At 40.6% G+C, this 21,139-nt stretch overlaps 1 protein-coding gene across 1 annotated transcript in view; it reads right to left on the bottom strand.

Annotated features, from left to right (window-relative positions):
- Window positions 1-312: 312 nt before the first annotated feature.
- LOC126168752 (G-protein coupled receptor 83-like) overlaps window positions 313-21,139 on the bottom strand; it is a 187,306-nt gene continuing 166,479 nt past the window's right edge. The window contains exon 5 of the mRNA XM_049920587.1: window positions 313-451. Coding sequence (XP_049776544.1) covers window positions 313-451 — 139 coding nt within the window. The remainder of the gene's footprint in view (window positions 452-21,139) is intronic.

Here is a 21,139-nt window from a genome sequence, read left to right as displayed (position 1 = left end):
TGCTATGGAGGGGAACAACTCAAGCTTGGTTTCGCGATGAAAGACGAAACAGTTTTGAGATTTCCTAATAGCTGTGGGTACCCTTGCTACTAATCAGAATACATCACATTGTCTTTCTTCAGACTCATACGTCTGTCTGTTTGGTAAGACAGGACGCTGGATGGGTCTGCGAAGGTTTTCTTTCCCCTCTTTGGCGGGAGGGGTCACCTGTTCTCGCCTGGTCCTTGTTCGGTACGCCGTTTGCATCAAGTCATGGGCAATATTTAAAAATGAACAGCTCATTAATTTGCAAGTAATACTATATGATGATACTTACGGACCATCGTTCCAGACATAGAAGTAGAAAGGTGTGGTGAAAGTGTGCAAGAATGCAAACCACACGAAGATGGTGTATATGACGTCATACGTGGCACCATTGTCGTACGTCTCAGCCACCATCTGATTGACTAGTCTGTAACAAGTTGAAAGTTTGCGTCTTTAGTGACCCAGATATGTGTGCCTATCATGCATTCACTAGGAACTGCACTCCAACACAAATAGTAAAACTAACTTAACATGTAGCATTACTTAAAAACTTGAATACACAGCATTGATGTTCCACAATAATATTTATTTAATAGTTCGTTATGATCCGGATTTGGGGTTTCTATGCTTTCGTCAGATATTTCAATACCAAGCAGACAGTCTACACAACATCAGTGAGAGGTTATAACTCTACAAAGATTGTTTTCCAAATATATGTGACGTTTAACGACTATATGTCGATACAATCCCACGTGTAATATAATTCACAAAGAAGCTCTGAACAAATAAATCTAATGTTAATTTACACGCTTAGATTAAAAGTAGAGGAATATATAAGCCAAAAACACTGTGTGAGGGGGTAATAGCACAGCTTACTTTTTTTTAAGGACATCATCTTCAAGCCAATGACTGTTATAAGTTTTTATTACACTATTGCGATTTCGGCCTTAGGTAATTATCAAGTGCTCATATTATATATTATGGCTTTAAGCCATGTCAACGTAAAGTAAGCTGAAGATGATGTCCTTCAAAAAATTCTTTGTGACTGTGAATCCCAGCTACAACAAGTTTATTCACAGCTTACTTTGTTATATGGCCAAACTGGTGAATATGTTGAACAGGCCAAAAAAAAAAAAAAAAAAAAGTGGTGGGGCCGCAAAGAGGAGAAAGGAGTCTATGGAATGTTGGCGGTCAACACTTGTAACAAACATTTTATGTAATGGTGAGGAATATATTAAGTGAGCACGGCCACATTAGTAAGAATGAATAATGAAACTGTTTTGTCAGTAAGGATCAGATCAGGATTCTTTTTTGGTGTTTATTAACAGCCAGAATTTCGAGTTATGTCAGTTTTCTGCTTTTACTTCCTCTGAGTAGAACATCACATTTAATACCATCAGAATTACATTCATTTAGAGCGTTTTCAGCAAAGATGGAATCTTTCTTTTTCAGTCTCCAACTCCTTCCATGCTCAGCTAGGTTAATAGTTGTGACCCAGTCAGCTTGGCCTACATATAAATTGGCACAAAGGTGTAGGAAATCCTACAAATTCCATTTTATTCTAAAGCTGTGATTTTGTCTTTAGTGTTCAACAGATGGTACGCAACAGTACTCCAAGGATAAAAAGCTAGAGTATATTTCCTCGATTTTAGTTTGCTGGCAAATACTTTCAACATGTACCACGGACGCCCATTCGTTTTAAGTGTGGTTTACTGCTTTCTGAGGAAGATACAAGAGTGCTTATTGAGTTCTGCAATATATTTCAGATAGTAATAGCGAATACTTTGTTCAAAACTCAAAAGAGGAGGAGGTATAGTCGAAAAAGACGCGGAACAAGGTAAGATTCCTGCTGCATTACATCATTGTCAAATGGAGATTCTGAAATCAGATATTGGATTGTAAGACGTACCCAGGGGCGTATATAAACTCAGATCATAACTTAGTAATGATGAAGAGTGGGCTCAACTGTTAGAATATCGTCCAGAAGAATCATTCTGGAAGGAAGTGGGGTACTAAAGTACTAAGAAGTGATGAGACGGTTTAAAATTCGCTAAGGTTGTGGATACTGCTATAAGGAATATTACACGAAGTAGTTCAGCTGAAGAGTCGTGGGCATCTTTAACGAAGACAATCAAAGATGGACAGACAGGCAAAGGTATATCAAAGGTAAGTGCGAAGTTACCTTAGGTAACAAAATAAATATTTTAATAGATCGACGAAAGAAGGAAGTACAAAAATGTTCAGAGAAAGGTGGGCATACAGCGACATCAAGCCGACAGTAATAAAATAAACAGAAAAGATGTGAAGACATCGAAAAAGAAATAATCGTCGGGTGGAGTTACAGCGTATAGAACAGTCGAAGCAAGCTTCGGTGAAATTAAAAGCAGGGGTGGTAACATTAAGACTGCAATGGGAATCACGCTGTTAAACACAGAGGAAATAATGTATAGGTGAAATTAGTACAGCGGAGGCCCCTATGACCTCTATGACGGGGTCGGGAAATTTGTCTGATGACGTGATAGAAGAAGTTGGAGTCGATATGGAAGTCACAGGTGTGCTAGCGTTAGAGGGAAAATACCTCTTGAAGATTTAAGATCAAGTAAGAGAGAAGGAATTTCTTGAGTCATTGGGGAAGTGCTAACCAAACGATTATGCAAGCTGATGTGTAGAATCTATGTGCCTGGCGACTTAACATCAAACTTTCGGTAAAAAATCTTCGACACAATTCCGAAGACAGCAATGGCAGATAAATGCCGGAGCCATCGCACAATAGCTCAATAGCTCATATATCCAAGCTGCTGACAACGATAATTCACAGAAGAATGAAAAAGAAAGCTGAGAATCTGTTAGATGTCGATCAGTTCGGTTTTGGGATAGTAAAAGCAGCAGAGATGCAGTTTTGACCATGTGCTTTATAATGGAAACAAGTCTGAAGAGAATTAAGATCCGCCCATGGGATTTGTCGAGGGACTGGACTGGATGACAAAGAACAAAGTGCTCAGATCAAAAAGGGTGTAAGACAGGGATGTAGTCTTTTATCCCTGCTTTTTAATTCGTACATCGATGAGGCAATAACGGAAATTAAAGGTTAAAGACTGGCATTGAAATTTCGGGTGAAAGGGTATCAGTGATGAGATTCGCTGATGAGATGGCCATCATCAGCCAAAGTGAAGAAAATTAAAGGATATGTTGAATGGAATGAACATTCTAATGAGTACAGAATACGAACTGACAGTAAACTGGAAAGGGACAAAAGTAATAAGTAGCAGAAATGAGAATAGCGAGAAACTTAATATCAAAATTGGTCATCACGAAGTAGACAAGGTTAAGAAATCCTGCAACCATGGAAGCAAAATAACCCACGACGGACGAAGCAAAACGAACATAAAACCAGACTAACACAGGAAAATAAGGTACTTCTGGCCTATAGAAGTCTACTGGTATCAAACAGAAGCCTTAATTTATGGGGAGGGAGCTGTAGAGAGTAAGAACTATAGGGGAAGGCAGAGAGTGGAACACTGGGATACATCCGACAAATAACTGAGGACCTAATGTGCAGGTGCTACTCTAAGAGGTTTGTGCTGGAAAGGAATTTGTGGCGGGCCGGTCAGACCAGGTGGAAGATTGGTGATTCAATAACTGAAATAATCACCTATTTCCTTTCCTTTGTTATCACAGTCACGATCAATTCTTCAACTGACTACATTTCTGCCTTTCTTTTTTTTTTCGACTTACTATCGCGTCCTCGTCAGGTCATTTGAATATGTTACACAGTAACTCTTCAACAACATCTGCGTCGTTTACTAGTCACGACTAGAAGGAATATTCACGCAGGTACTGAACTTCTCGTGGCAATGAGTTGAACATTTTTAAAGCAACCATTGGAAAACTATCTTGTGTTCCAGATATTCCACAGCTTGGGGTATCAATGCTCCCCTCGTTGTGGGCGTCGTTATTATGTGTATCTTGCCTCATGCTTGAAAACCCTTTGTTTACTTATACAGTGATGAGGTACAAAAACACATACTGGCTGAAGATTGTCATTATTCCTATTCATGTGAATACAGGCTTGCAGTGCTCCAGTCTTTTAGCTGATGCAATGATTCCGACTGCTTTCTTTTGTATCATTAATACATCCTTGTAAACTTCAGAATGTCCCCTTAACAGTAGGCCATAATTTATGTTGCAATGAAGTACTGCATCATACACTGTTATAAAGTATAGGTCTGTTAATGCACCTCCTACTCTCCTCAGAAAATATATTCCACGGGAGAACTTGGAGCACACATACATTGTGTGCTCATTCATTGATAGTTTGCTGTCAATCTCGAATCACAACAGTTTGACAGGCTCCAGATTATCGTGGTATGTAACGTTGCTACGGCTGCGTATCAGATACTGTGTTTTTTCTTCATTCATTTACAATTTCTTGTCGATGAAGCATTCTGTGATGTTTTCAAAGAGCACATTTGTTGCTTGCAGAGCTTGTGCAGCAGTTTTTCATTTCGCAAAAAGAGTGGTGTCATCAGCAAACTGTAACTTGTGGCCGGTACAACCCAGATCGCTGACGTAAATAAGGAACAGGAGAGGTCCTATGACGGACCCCTAGAATACGCCAAATGGTTCAAATGGCTCTGAGCTTACGCGACTTAACTTCTGAGGTCATCAGTCACCTAGAACTTAGAACTAATTAAACCTAACTAACCAAGGACGTCACACACATCCATGCCCGAGGCAGTATTCGAAACTGCGACCGTAGCGGTCGCTCGGTTCCAGACTGTAGCGCCTAGAACCGCACGGCCTCTCCGGCCGGCTAGAATACGCCATGCTCCAGGTTTTGCTCTTGGAAGATTGCACCATGAACCGATACTATCTACTTTCAGTTTTCAGGATAAGATTAATGAGAGCCAGCGCAACAGCTCCAGTATCATAACACTTTAATTTACTAAGCAATATTTTGTGGGAAACGCTGTCGAATGCCTTGCTGAGGTCACAGAACGTCAGTACCACACCTCATACGTCTTCAAACATGTGCCTTATCTTCCTAATAAAGTCTATTCCTGCTGCAACCGTAGAATTCCACTTGCAAAAGCCATGCAGTGTGTCCTGAAAGAATTTACTGTCTTTGAAGCCACCAGGATTACAGATCCCGAGAGGAGCTCTCAACATTACATTGCCCTCTTCGGTAATGATACAACTTGTACGGCATCAAGCTGAAATACATAACAAAAAAATTGCAGCACGACCAGTATGTATCTCTAAGTCAGTATGCCTCGTCTGAGTATTTTCGACGCAGACAACTAAATACCGCTAAATTTCACGGAACATAATATCTCTCCTCCTATCTTCTGACAATATACCGAGAGTTCTGGCTCGATTCCTTAAATAAGGTTCGCCTATGGGCACTCAAAAGGCAGGAAACGGCCGCTCGAAAATAGCCGAGCAGTGCGTCAGCAGCCGGCGGCAGCCGCCCACGTAAACAGGACCGTCCGGCGGCCGTGTTAGTATGTTTTGCAGCAGCGGGGCCCGGGCCATTTAGACTATCGTCGCCACTGAGGCTTGTATGAGCAAGCCAGTCATCTCGCACTGGCTCTTTAGCGGAAGGCTGGAAGAAAAGTTGTTCTTCTTCTGTAGTGTACGTCGTACCACATGCTCCAACTTAAGGCTCTCGATTCCACCTCGATCACTTTCAATAATCTTCCTCCTTCCCTTATTTTCTGCATCACTTTTTTCATTCTTAAATCTGTCGATCACTTCACGTTAAGTATTCTTCTTCATAACCACATTTCAAGACTTTCTAAATATCTGCTCTATAGCACGCCACTCCAGACATAACATTTAGCAAATCCTTTCCCAGCTCCACTGGAAATCAAGCTATCACTGACTGTTCCACATTCTCGGATGCTCACTTTTCCGTAGATAGCCACCTCCGTATTTCTTTTATGCAGCTTCCGTTTCATGTTATTAACTTCCGAGGTGCTACCTTTGTTTCCACCTATGAATATGTTAACGGGAACTTCCTCAGCCGCGCGGGATTAGTCATGGACTGTGCGGCTGATCCCAGCGAGGGTTCGAGTCCTCCCTCGGGCATGGGTGTGTGTGTTTGTCCTTAGGATAATTTAGGTTAAGTAGTGTGTAAGCTTAGGGACTGATGACCTTACCAGTTAAGTCCCATAGGATTTCACACACATTTGAACATTTTGAACTTACTCTTTGCTTCTTCTCATCACTTTTGTCTTTCCTATACATATCTTCATTCCATATTGTTCACTCCTTCTTGTAATAGTATTCAATATGTGTTGTAACTCGTCTTCTGATTCCGCCAGTACTATTTGATCATGCGATTATTTTTTAGGCTCTATCATTTATCGTCCAATTACGTCTCTCGCGTCTTTTACGTCCGTACCTATTTCTCGAAGTATGTTGAACAGCTTAGGCTACAGTGAACATCCTTGCCTTTCATCCCTTCCAATGCTCTTCTCTTCAATCACCTCACTCCCTACTCTGTTACTTTTTGCTTTGTGCAAATTTCCTTTATTAGCGTTTCAACTTTCCAGTCTACAGCAACATCTTTTAAAATTCCTAGCAGTATACAGGTACTCTAGTTGGCTGTATCGAATGTCTTCTCTTAGTGGACAAAACACCTATTTGTTCACTTGCCGGCCGGTGTGGTCGAGTAGTTCTAGGCGCTACAGTCTGGAACCGCGCGACCGCTACGTCGCACGTTCGAATCCTGCCTCGTGCATGGATGTGTGTGATGTCCTTAGGTTAGTTAGGTTTCAGTAGTTCTAAGTTCTAGGGGACTGATGACCTCAGCAGTTAAGTCCCATAGTGCTCAGAGCTATTTGATTTTTTTTTCACTTCTGTAGTTCTTTCTCCAATTATCCTCACACAACCTGTAACATCTTTTACTGCTTTACGTTTCTGTACCTGGACTGGTCCTCCCCAATATTTTCTTCCATTTTATTTTAATTTCTCCTTAGAATCACCCTCGTTACATTTTCGTAAAGAAAAGTTATGTTTCCCTAAATGTGGCGAACACCGTGCGAGGTGCGAGGTGCGAGATGACAGTTGAAAACCCGAGAAGCTTTTATAGCAAAAAAAAAAAAAACTCGCAAAAGCTAGATCCGTACGTCTAAACTACAATTTATGAACTCTCCCATCCCTAGTGTTCATTCACGCTTTTCAGTAGTCTCAGATGATTCCTACCACTTGCGGTGATTTCAGAAATATAGTATCAAATTACAGCTTGTTTCGATTAATGTTCAAATCGTTTATTTTTACGCTCGCGATAACTCACGAAAATTCTAAATTGAACTACACTAGATCCTTAACCATTTGGGGCTCGCATTTGGAAGATTCTAGGTTAAATTCGTCTTCCGGACAATATGATGCAGTCTTTCCGAGCTTCCTGGATCGATTAAAATTGATAACCAAAATAGTTTCTTTGAAAAGGGCACGGTCAGTTTCCTTCGCCAATCCGAGCATTGGATCCATCTCCAAGACCCTAGTTGTCAACAACACGGTAATCCTAATCTTCCACCCATGCGAAACACTGAGTATCGCATGTCGGTGTCTGATAAACTTTGCAAACAGACTAGCCAACGACTCAAGGTGCTAGTAGAAGAAATCTCAAGCTTTCTACAGTTGTAAACGTCGTACTGGTACATGGCTTTACTCATTACAGAGATGGCCAGTTTCAAATATGGCACTTATCAGTAGGAAATATTGTGCAAATAATTAAGTCTGTTGGAATACATCACAATGAATAGACGAAAAATGGCGATTGCTGACAGATCAGTGAGGCTGCGAGCAGTCTGACACAGAAGACGGGTCGCACAAAGTGCTTCGCAATGGAGGCGATATTGGACGACCGAACTACGGCCTGTCTTAACTATTCTCGCGGTGAAGAGTAACAAGTGCAACAAAAAAAGTTCATGAACTTCATAATATAAATATTTTACTGCACACATACACGATTTCCATACACATGTGCTAATAAAAAACAAATAAATCAATGTTATGCATGAGCTTGGATATTTTTTCAAAGATTTTCGTTTCTTGGTTGAACAGAAGAAAGTGCACAACGTTAATCAATATTGAGTTTGCTTCTGTACTTCTCTTTCATTGCTACAACTGCTGAAAAATGCCATTTTGCACAAACTTAGCGTCTGAAATGGTAAGTACAGCTGCAGTTCTTGCTTTGCTATGCTAAGTTAAACTTTCAGAGTTTTACCCAAAATAATGACTTATCCATGTTATCAAAGTCATATTTGACTGTAGAATCGTTTTTAATTTGCAAAGCTTGTTCTTGCAGTGTTTCCAACTGCGCATCTACGACAACGTGAAAAAAATCTGATGCCAGTCTGTCAATATTATTATCATGCGAGCTAGGTACGTAGCGTTTGAATTCCTCAGATGCTGCAAATGATTTGATATTTTATTCGCATTATCAGCTTGATTACAGACCTCCATAAAGAGTACTTCTTCCAGGATTCCAAATAATTTGGGAAGAGAGGAATAACTGCAGGCTACAATTTTACATTTACAAAGTGGCAACTTATCAGTGTACGCTGCAATGATATGCCGATGACAAACTATGTTCGAATCTCCACCTTGCAATTTCAAGCTCAGTGAGTTCAATGAATCGAATATATCCCACAGATAAGCCAACACAACTTGAACACTCGGCTTTCGCAGTCCCACACACCCTACAGTTTGGTTTTGAATTTCCAAAAACTGAATCACTTCTTCTCTAAATTCATACGAACTAACTCGCATGTTTCCTTTAAAGAGCCAGCGTACTTCCGTAGGAAATAGCAATTTTTCTATGTTCTGTTCCCAAATCTTCAGATTGGGCCATAAAAAAGACCAGTATTTAACGCACTCTTTTTAACATGACTCAATTTTCAAGTCGATGACTTCGTTTGGAAGTGTGTTAGCTGCCAATGCTTGACGGTGTATACCACACTGAATTGATGTAACACAGGAATTCTCTTCTCCAATCATCCTGACAGAGATTCAAGCATTGGCGGGACGTCCTGTGTGCATACGTCTATCAGCTTTTGCCACAGCAGTTCCTATTTGCAAAGAAATTCAGATACCACTGTCATTATATGATTTGCTTTTGAAGCAGTTGTCAGCTGTACAGAAATTAACACCTGGTTTTTTAATTTTTCGTTTTGTATGAATCGAAAGAAAATTAACAGTTGACAACAATTTGCAACATCTGTACTCTCATCTAACTGTCGCGAAAAATTCTTAATCTTCCAGGGCCTGCACTACCTGATTTGTTGTGTCTTCCGCCATATCATCAATCCGACGTTTCACAGTGTTGTCAGAAAGCGGTATCTGGGAGGTTTTTGTTTTACTTGTTGATCCAAGAACAATATCAGCTGCTTTCAACAAACAAACTTTGACAAGTGCTTTATTTCTTCCAAAACATGATATTTTTTAGCCGTTGCGATGAGTAGTGATTACTCGTTAGAAGCGAGGATAGCTTTTTCAGAAGACTAAGCAGTGGGTCCAGTACTATCCAATTTCATACGATTCAAGCTCGCACAACTTTCAGCAGAAAACTCCATCGGCTAATCTTTCTTAGCACTATGTTTAATCCACAAATGTCGTTCGAAGAGGAGGAGGAGGATAGTGGTGTTTAACGTCCCGTCGACAACGAGGTCATTAGAGACGGAGCACAAGCTCGGATTAGGGAAGGAAGTCGGCCGTGCCCTTTCAAAGGAATCATCCCGGCATTTGCCTGGAGCGATCTAGGGAAATCACAGAAAACCTAAATCAGGATGGCCGGACGCGGGATTGAACCGTCGTCCTCCCGAATGCGAGTCCAGTGCGCTAACCACTGCGCCACCTCGCTCGGTGCCGTTCGAGACGACAGTGTCTAATGGCAACATTGCTCATGACTTCATAGCAAAATAACACAATTCATGTAATCGTCGATGTATTTACGTGTCTTCGACAAGCTCATGACGCATTACAGAAAAAAAGTGGCCTTACAAATCGATAATTCATCATCACATCAAACGCACACACGACTGAACCGCTTGACTGATATTGACTAAACAACGCAGTCCGATTAAGACTCGAGCGACAACGCTGCATAGAAACAAAGCAACTACTGGCAACAATTACTATATCTTGAAGCTGTGAGAAATCCTACACAGAAAACACTTGCCTCGAATTGTTCCAAATCGGGCCAATGTGCGGGGATCGGTCTAGTTTTCGCACTACTGTACTCGTACGCTACGATTTCCAGCGCTCGCATTGGCTACAGTCAGATACTGTGCTTACATTCAGGGTGATGACCAAAGACGAAAATGAACTTTAAAGTACACAGGAAATACTGGATACCCAGCAGACAGTCCCGCTTAAGTATTAACAGATCTGTGTTAGCTAGTTTTTTAGTAACGTGCGTTGGTTCCACTTGCCCCGACCGCATCCCATTTTATACGTCCCCACGTCTCCCCTGGAGGACGCGCCCCAGTTTCAAAACTGATTTGGCCTTGTAGCACTGCCGACTTGGCCTCACTGTGCTGATAAAGCGAACGGCTAAGGCAAAAAAAAAAAAAAAACTAAAGCCACCCCCCCACCCCACCCCCCTCCAGGACATTTTGCTCTAATGCGTGGATCAATAATGACGCCATCCTCCTTGATAAATATTTCGGAGGTAAAATGTCCCACGGCATCCTACAGTTTGGACTGTGGAATGTTAGATTCCTTAATGGGGCAAGTAGGCTAGATAACTTGTTTGTAAACGGAAATGGAGAAGTTGTCATTGGATGTAATGTGAATTCGTCACGTGCAGTTGCAGGAACGATAGGCAAGTACAGAACTATAAATACGAATCACATAAGCGTAATGCAAGACTAGGTCTAATAATTAATAAGAACTCGGGGGAGTTGCTACTCTCCCATCGAACGCCTTCCCAGGTGGCAGATATGGAGGGTACCGGGGAAATAAAACACTCAGGGGGTTGACCAAAACTGGTACCAAGGGCATGACGACTCCATATGTCAGTGGCAGTACCCCAACAACGTCTGTTCCACATGTTAGTGGCGGCTGATTAATATCCTCTGTGGATAACAACGATAGTTGTAACACAGAGTTTGCTCCACTCGAGGGTTATAGCCTCTGAGAGTCAAAGATGAAAATGCATTTTAGAGAAAAATTTCCACCATCTAACCCAGTGGGGTATGAGAAAGCTACACCGGATTTGGTGGGTAGCCAACTGGTATACTCAAATGAATCGTAGCATTTGAAATCAACCATCTCTCATCAAGCATATAATACTAAAATAAAACATAAACGCGAAAACTATACTGAAACACATAACAAACTCTCTACTGAAGCTTGGAAAGCCCAAAAACTAGACAAATGAAATGGACAGACAAAACATCGTAATACCAGAACTCCACGGAATGAGAAATACAACAGAACGTCCATTTGAATTTCAAGTTTATAGAATTAGAACGAAAGACCAGGACAAAGAGTTATGAAAGAGTGCCCACAATTTGGAACAGGATTTGTTGTAAATTTGAAAGTGATAGATTCAGTAACTGATTTTAAAGCTATTTCTCCATGAATCGCAGCTTTAACACTGAAAGCCATAAACAAGATGTATATCATAAATGCCCATGCCCCTACCAATGAGAAAAATTTTCTAACGAGAACTACGGTAGAATTTAAAAAATTCTGGCATCTTTTGGATCAGACAGTAAATCAAGTCATTTAAAACAACATGAAGATATTAATAGGAGAATTTAATGCATAAATGGGAAACGAAAAGAAGTATAGAGATATAACTGGAAAAAGGGCTTCACATAAACAGACTAGCAGAAACAGACAAAGACTCTTTGAAACTAGCACAACACATGGGCTCATCTCTAACACTACATAAACTACATATTTTAAAAGAAAACCAAGCAAACTTGTGACATGGAAACATTCTGACTGGACAAGAGGAGAGTGGCAGCTGTCCCATGCCTCCATGGACAAATTCTTTCATAATTAAATTTGAAATGTTAAATTACTGAGAGGAACAAACACAGCTTCAAAATCAAAATGAAGTTCATACCATTAAGGAAAATGAGACAGAGAACAATTGGGGATAAAAGGAAGTATGACCCATATAAATTAATCAAATATTATAAATATCAGAAAAAAACACAAAATACAGTAGCAATCTTGAGGAAATGATACCAATTTTAAAACAACGTTCTGAAGAATCGGCCACAGTAAATCAACATAAAAAACATGTTTGGTGGACTACAGAATGTGATGAAATTCATGATGAAAGACATCGAGCTTGGAAAAAATTTCAAACTCACAATATAGAAGAAAATGGAACTGACCTCAAAATCATCAGAAAAAAATTCTCTCAAACTGTCAGAGAAACAAAGCGGTAATATCCAAAAGATCTACTGAATTCCATTGAAAAATACTACTATTACAAAAGCAACTCCAGAGAGTATCTTAAAGTCTTTGATAAACTGTCACGTCATTACAATTCTCCCACATTATTTCTGAGAAAGAAAGACGGAAGAATAGCCCATAATAACAAGAAAAATGCAGAAATCATTAGAGAAGCATTTAACAAGCTCTTGAACTGTGATGAACCTGAGAAACTTTTAACAACAGGCACAAGCACTAACCAGACCAGAAAATATAAACGCATCTACTGCACAAGAAACGGAAATTGCACTTAAAGAAATGAGAAATTGCAACGCAAGTGGGGAAAATCAATTGTTTGTGAAAATGTGGAAGTATGCTGGTAAAACAACTCAGACATCCTGAAATACTGATTTACAAAAAATTTTGGCAACAGAAAAATACCCAGAAGAATGGTGCACAGCTATAATTAACCAACTTCGTAAGTATATTGAATGATGGTGGCGGCCAGATGGATCGCCGAAATATCGTGTAGTGAAGACGATCATATCCGGCGGCATACCCGTGAAGAGCATAAACATATAAGACGCTGAGAAAATCTACGGAATGACAACAGTATTGAATGATATCAACATTATCTCTGAGCCAACCTGTGAACCTTCTGCCCTGACCAAATATCGCGTGTATGCTCAAATCAAACATAAGTGTTTCATTTACACGTCCACGGAAGTTAGATACAATAAATCCAATTACGAAACAAACAATTTCGACCACTTTGGCCCATGAGAGGAGAAGCATTCTTAAACTGTGCATCGTTTTGCTGGCTCACCTTCAGAGCATTTCTTTTCATTTTATTTGTTTTATTGGCTTTGGAGTCTTCAATAATTTTGAATAGCCATTAACAGTTGCCAAATCTGTCTACTAAGACGACGTATCCATAAATGAATCCTATAATTTTAATATGCATAGAATCCATATCTTCAATGTTAGTAACGCTCTAGCAATTTGAAGTTTAGAAAATTATCGGAGCCATCTGTGCCAGTGTCCATATCTGTATCTGAGAAGCAAAGGGACGTAAATCCAGCTTCCACAGTTTCGGCTTAAGATCATTTTTTAATATATTTGTAATACCAAACACAGCTTAATATGGGGACAGTGGCTCAGCTACTCCGTTCCATGACTTACGAGATTTAACGTCACGTGAATCAGAAATTAAAGTTACTCCCTTTTTCCTATCGAGTACAGCATTGAGAACAGCCTTTCGACGACGAGGTAACGAGATACGCGATAGGTCGGATTGAGACACGGACGTGGAAAGAAAATTGGCTGCGACATTCCCTACGGAGTCTTCTAGGCCGAGGGAAACGACGGAAAACATATATCGGGCCGTCCGAACAAGACTCAATGTAGCCACTGTCCTCCCGAATATAGTCACTGTCCTCCCGAATACGAGTCCATTGTTTTAGCCTCTGCACTTCCTCGCTCAACCCTGCCACTAGAAGTGCTCAGAAATGCTGTGCTTTCCATGTATCACAATGGCTGACACAGTTTCGATACACCAAAAGCAAGTGGTCACAATAAGTATGTACAGACGGCTGAAAGTGTACTGCACTGTCACCATACCACAGGGTAATCATTTTGGAAAGTTCCCAGATGTTCTGTCTTTACCTACCGCAATTCACTTAATTCATCGCGTAACAACTCGCTCACAAAATAAGTAATAACAAAGATGAATATCCGTTTTATTCTTTTTACATAAAATGAGAAGGTCCTCTTTTTCTTGTTCGTGAAATAATATCTTGGTATTACGTTTGCTTGACCCGATCAGGAAGAAAAACAGAAAGACACACGTTGTTCTCTCACTTCCACACCAGCTTCTTTAGTAGCGTATTTGTATTATATTCCTCACAACTACGTCAAATTCTGTCAGTGTCTACCACATTGCTCTAATGACCTCAATGTCGACGGGACGTTAAACATAAATCTGTCATATTGGATCGCTTTCTTTCTTTACTGTGTCAGCAGATTCACAGACGAAACGCAAGCAAAACTGTGAAGGTTTTTGTGTCTACACAGAAAATGAGCATATTGTGCTTCTGAGTCAGACAGCACGCAATTCATCATTTGTATTAAAGTCCAAGCAAGTAGATTTCCAGCAGTGCGACTTGCTTATGAGGTCACTGGTTTCGAAACACGTTCTTCGTAATAAATAAAATGTTAGTACGACTGAAGGACTGATTTATTGATCCAGAAATACCAAAACTCTCATCACCGTAAGACGCTAGAAAAAAATTATTTACGAATACCAAAATACTGCTGCACTGCGTAAAACGTGAAATTAAGCCAGATTTCAATGAACGATAAATTTATTTTATAGTTAGCATTTTTAAACCTGGTCACGCTACTAGGTCAGACAAACAATAACCCATTGCCTATTGCGTCACGCTTGTAGGTCATGAAAGAGCGGTGCGTGGAAAATTTGTTTGGATTGGTAATCGCCGTTCGCAGGCCCAGCCGCTAGACTTATCGTCTCAGCGCGCAGCCTAGAACCTTCGTACGTGACTCAGGCATCCGCTACGTGACGTAGGCCGCGTGCAGCCTTGCTTATCCAGGACGCGCTGTTGCCGGCTTGAACCAAGCGGCCGTGAGGGGCTCAAAGCGGGTTGCCAGCTGGCGCACGGAACTGCGCACAAAGCGGTGACCTTTCTCGAGGGGGCGCCTGCAGCTTCACTGCGGACGTTTTCTCATACATGAAAAAAACAAACACGGTGGCAAAGCTTACTGCACAGAAAATGATACAGGGGGACGATCTGCCTCGACTACAACACAACACTGAGTAGAAGTAAGCGTAGTGGATCATCGTTTAGAATAAGAGGGATATTGCAGATCACCTATACTTTGTTCTTGAGCGGGAGACATGTCTAGCCTACGAAGTTCGATTTGATAGAAAAATCTATTGGGATTAGATGCAGTGCAAAGCCACGGTAAGTTGCTAAGCTGCAAACAATCTATTTGTTTCGATCCATTATTCAAAAAATGGAGTGTGCTGCATGACCAGACTGCATTACGTGACATTCCATAAAAGCAATTGTCGATACATAGATAATATACAGACATAAACAGCAACAAGCTGCGGTTTACTATGTTGAAATACATACTTTCTCAGGTTTTAGCATTCAAACCATTGTAGGTTTGACGAGGTGGCGGTATTTACGGAAATATTATTTCGTGGATAACATGCATATTATCACCAAGAGTAGGTCTGATTATAAGTAACTCATCTGCTACCAGTCACGATTTTCTGTATTTTATTTTTCGCACGACGCGTTTCGGGAAATGTTTCCCATTTTCAAGTCCGTTTTTTTCGTGTTTGTTGTGCCATTTCTATGTGATGTTGTCGATGTGTGAGAGTCTGCTTAATTTCGCTGACTTATGGTCCATTTGTGCAGAGTTTCACACGCACTACACATCACATACAACTTCTTGTACACTTTTAAACATAGAAAACATTTTACATAAACGAAAGAATTACATAGATCTTTACCGACTGTGTCGGTATCTAGCAGCTGAAAAAGCCTGTTCAGTTATCATCCGAAATATGGCGAACAGGGTGTGTTTATCCATATACGGGACAACTGTGCAGAAAACCGTTAGTTGCCTTCATGAAATGCGAAGCACATAAATCATACAGAACGTGGCACTTGCATATGAAATTAGTCTCATTCAAGTCAAATAGCACTATCAAAACAAACAGAATTAAACAGAATGTCTCCCTGTCGTGTTAGCAGCCACGTAGGTTTTATTCTTGGGACAGCGCGTTGTACAAACGCATAATATTGCGTAACAGGAGAACGGACACGGGATAACTAAAATTGTGATTCTGACGGGATTAGTGAAGATAACCGGAGAATACATTTTGTCAATGACAGGAGTATTTACAGAAATAGTAATGACCAGATTGTTTGTTAGAACGAGGAAGGAGAAGGAACAGGGACATAATACAAATTATATAGAAGAATATGACGGTTCCAAATTTATGTAAAAATTTCGTACTGCTGCTTTTCGATGTCATGCATGAGAATCTCGAGCATATGAGTGAAATGTGAAACCATTTCCTAACATAAAACATTTTGCTTATAATTGGCCTAATAGGCATTTGATACTGGTACTTCGTGAATTATATCCTGTCGTGTTATTTATGTAAGTGAGGTAAATAAAAATTTGTGCCAAAATAGTCTCGCTTGTTTAGCGTGTGTTACAACCGCTGCAATATTAGAAAGGCCTATTTCGTTTTATATATCAGACAATGACAAAACAGAAAGGACTTTTGATTTTTCACGTAGCAAAACATTTGACGAGCTTTGATGTAGTTGATTCTTTCGCGGAAAGGAAAGCACACCATGTAAAGCTGTAGCAAGATTAGAGAGAAAAAAATGCTGGAATCTAAGGATTGAAGAAATGTGCACTATCTTGCTTGTCTCTTGTCTTTACTGGTTTTATGTTTCCATATTTAATTTTATTCTACAAAAAAGGGAGTTATTAGTTAATAGGCAATAAAGAGTGCAAATTCTCTGAAGAGTTCTTATTCTCCCGGTCGCAAATAATCCCAAAAGGCGGGTAGCACACGACATTTTAATATCCACTGGCCTGAATATAGGTTTGATGGCTCCTTTACAAAATTTACTCATTTGAATTCCACAGAGCGAAATACAGCGACGAGCGGTAGAAGAACGCTGCGTGAAGACGCATGGCACTGCCCTTAAGACCAAATAACTTGTCTTAGATTTCCTCGAACACACATATATGTTTTATACATCAAATTCTTCCGAAAGATGTGCGCTACAAAATGAACATATTTTAGAAAAATCGATTTTTACAATTTTTGACGTCCTGTCTCAAACGCTCGAGCGGGAAGTAGGGGGGGGGGGGGGGGAGAGGGGGAGGAAGAGTGGGGTGCCGCTATCAAATTTTTGCCCCGGTTCGGAAATATCATCGATCCGCGGCTGTGAGAATGTATCCTATTCTTTAGTGCAGAAAATATTTTATGTATGTAATCGGCGTCGTTATTTGCTTAAAGCCTATTTACTACAAGCGTACATATTTCCATGTATCATAATTTTATTTGCTTATATAAGAAGAGTATCGAAGCACCTGAAGAAATTTACTACGTCACTTCCCAAATTTTTTTCTAAGTTGCACCTGCTTACATTTTACAGTAAACGAAATAAAATAATGCAGCAACTCACACATTGAAAACATCACTTATAAATGCACGGAGAACGAATTTGAGAATGGGAATTACCTCCCGGGAAACGTCGTGAAACAAACAAATAAAAGAAAACCGTGGCTGACTGCAGCAAGAATTATTCCTTAGCAAACCAACCCTATATTTTTGTTTCTACGAGACGCAATGCTTCGAAATAGATTTCTCTTCCACTAACATGTTCTGTAGGAAACAGCTTTCTTTCTTCCGAAGTAACGTGACCTATTCGTATTTTGAAGCAGGCATGCACTTTAAGGTCGTGAAAAAAAACGTGAGGTCAACAGTTATTGCCGTTACGCTTGCTAACCATTACAGTATCCGCGTCGTACAATCAATTGGGCAGGATGCTGAGGACCCACTCTCGAAGACATTACAGAATAGCGGGACCGTTCGGTGACAAGCTAGTATAAAGACACTCCAGAAGCCGGCAGAAGTGCGCTGTACAATCGTTTCCCGGAAGTGACAGCGATCGCCGAACTGAGGTCATGAAACGTGGCGCAACTCCAGGAAATCTCTAGAACAGTAGTTCCCTTAAGCCGTCGGCACACGGACCGTGCTGTCGAACGTTAACGTTGAGCGTGCCAAGTTGCTGAACGCTCAGGAACGATGCGACTTGTGCATACGGTACGTGGGCCCCAACGTGGTATACGCGATCGCAACGCACTCCAGCGGCAGTTGAGGGATGTTTCTACTTCGTAAATCACACTCTCTAGTCAACGGGCGAGCGTGAAATTCCCACGTTAGCTCTATTAAAACGCACTTTTCCTCCATCGTCCACGAAAAGGAAAGTACCATGTCCAATCAGTAGAGACACAGGCTTATAAAAGTTCCGTTACAAACACTGCGTTACGAACCTGGAATACTTCTCCGCATAAGATAAACATTGTTACATCATTCCCACATTTTAGCAAAATCCCAAGGTCAGTCTTACTTGATCACTGTTCCTACCCAGTAGCAGAATCTTTGCAACATGTGAATTACGAAGCGTAAAAGAAAAAGGAACAAAATATCGTAAGACAACTAGCGCAAGCTGTCCTTTAGATTAATCCAATCGAACAAAGTCACCCCTCAAAAAAAGGTGAACTTGTATTTACATAACATCAAATATTATAGTATATACTTATATTAAACTAATAATAAAGTTTCAGAACCTAATAAAAACGCGAATGTCAGGAAAAAAATTTGGCTGTGTCAAGACGCGAACCACCGCCCCAACAAAATAACACATATACGGACAATGATGCTACTCATTACGCTAAACCAACATCTGCCTTTAATGATCTAATTATAGTACCTTACCACATGCTGAAAACTTTAATCGTAGATATGATACTAACTGAAATTTAATTATAACAAATTGTACCAAGAACAATGCGTTTTGTGTGGCTCTTCAGTGTGTCGCTGCCTTCAAATAGCCTACTGTCATAATACGCAAGTTACAATAATTCTTTTGCCACGAATATGATGTTTCTCATTATTTTATTGGAACGAATCACACAATTATCAAAGGGTTTTCCAGTGATTCTCAATTTGCTGGTGCTCAGAGACGGCATATATACGTATACACTTGAAATGAATGCCAATATGGCGCCTCACAACTCTGTACTGAAGAGAGACGGCGTGCTTGTGACGTAGGTGACGTTGTGCCATCTCATTGGTCAACGCTCATACTCACGCTCAGAATATCTGACATGCCAGATATTGCTCTTCACGTTCGGAAAGACTCGCGAGCGTGCTATTCCACGCTATGACGTCAGAAACTCGGCACGCTCAACGCTCAACGTTCAGATGCACGGTCCGTGTGCCGACGGCTTTTACCATGGGCCGCGACCTACTCGGCACTGGGGCGTGGGCTCTGTACAACAGTCGAATACTAGAAAAAAATTGTCGGGAGCTTCAGAGGCTTCGTTTTGTCAGTTGACGTCAGCGAGTACAGAATGAAATAAGAGTTGAAATGCACTGTCTTTATCCTACACCATTCACAAAGGAATGGCCCATTGTCGATACCTACCCTGTATCCGTCAAAAGATACTGATAAGACGGACTGCCACTTTTTGTTTTAAAGTTGAAAATTACCAATATCGTGTGCCACAAGGCGGCTGGAAGTGTACACTCCTAAAGACAATGCTATAGGGCTGGCGCATGGCCTTGGCTGGCTGCTCATGGCGTAATCACATAACATGTCACAATGCGATCGTAGTTTCTTGAGTTGGTAATTTCTCGGACGCAGCTGTTCGCAACGATTCGCTTGAATTTCGTCATTTAATATCCATATACAACAAGAAGGAAGGAAGACAGGTGTTTTACGTTCCGTCCACAGCTAAGATTATTAGTGACAGAGCTTCCTTTAGATTTCTTATTCCCTTTTAAGGAACGATCCCGGCATTTACATGCAGTGATCTGATCAGAAAACTGTTATCTGGATGGCTGGCCCGAGAACTGAAACTGGGTCTCTCTAAAGCGAGTTGAGGGTGTTCGCCAATACACTACCTCACTCAGTCTCCATGGATATAATGACGAGTTATTATTTGTTAGGTCGTTTTCATATTTGGTTACTAATAGAATGTGAATTTGTACAGGTTTGTAGAGCTGATATCGAGATACTAGCTTTTGAGCCTGTACGTTAATCTTCATAGATAAGTCGTTGCGAAATAGAGAAAGAGGGAGAGAAAAGATAAAATTGCTACTGAATATTGCCTGCAATTTCCAAGAATGAAATTTCAGAATATATCGAAAAGTCAGTCTGCATACAGAGCACTTATGCGTTGTTATAGCTGACAACCGACGGCTGTGTGTATCGTTCACTGTCTTCGACAATTTTGTACAAAACTGCAACAGAGCAACTATTAACGTTGTCATATTCCGTACGCAGAAGCGGATCTAAAGAGATTTGGAAACTGCAGAGACCCAATGGAAACAGTATGGTTGATTGCAATGACTGTGGTTGTAGCGACTTGTAAATACTATGGTCTTTTAGTTTCCTTGAAAATGCCTAGCTCCAACGGATAAATTACAAATCATCTCTAACAAATAAGGCATCCTTAGCATGCGATCAGAATGGAGCGTTGGTGGTTTTCCATTGTGTCAAAATGCGTCTAACGATGACACAGAGATTTCGTGACAAATAAAGTAATTAGTTAAAAATATGAAACCTAAGACAATGAGTGACACGTATGTAGGGTTGCGTCTGCTCTTACTGCTACTTCACGTCAATATCGATGCTTGGTTTCGGACGGGGTCTGGCCGTAAGACACAGCAGTGAAGTGGTGAAGGAACTTCCACATCAGATTCTGTAAATAGTGAGATTCTTAGTTAGCCACTATCGAGCCCAAGTAGCAGCAAAATAGCAAATAGGACTAAAACATACTTTCGTATATATTACCCCGACTTTTTAAGACGAGTTTGTGTATTCTTGGGCCGAAGAAGTGTGGGATTTGTTTCCAAACACCA

This window comes from Schistocerca cancellata, chromosome 1 (genome assembly GCF_023864275.1).
Source record: "Schistocerca cancellata isolate TAMUIC-IGC-003103 chromosome 1, iqSchCanc2.1, whole genome shotgun sequence".
Lineage (NCBI taxonomy): Eukaryota > Metazoa > Arthropoda > Insecta > Orthoptera > Acrididae > Schistocerca > Schistocerca cancellata.
The sequence above is the reverse complement of the archived record's forward strand: the minus strand, read 5'-3'. Positions and strand labels throughout refer to the sequence as shown.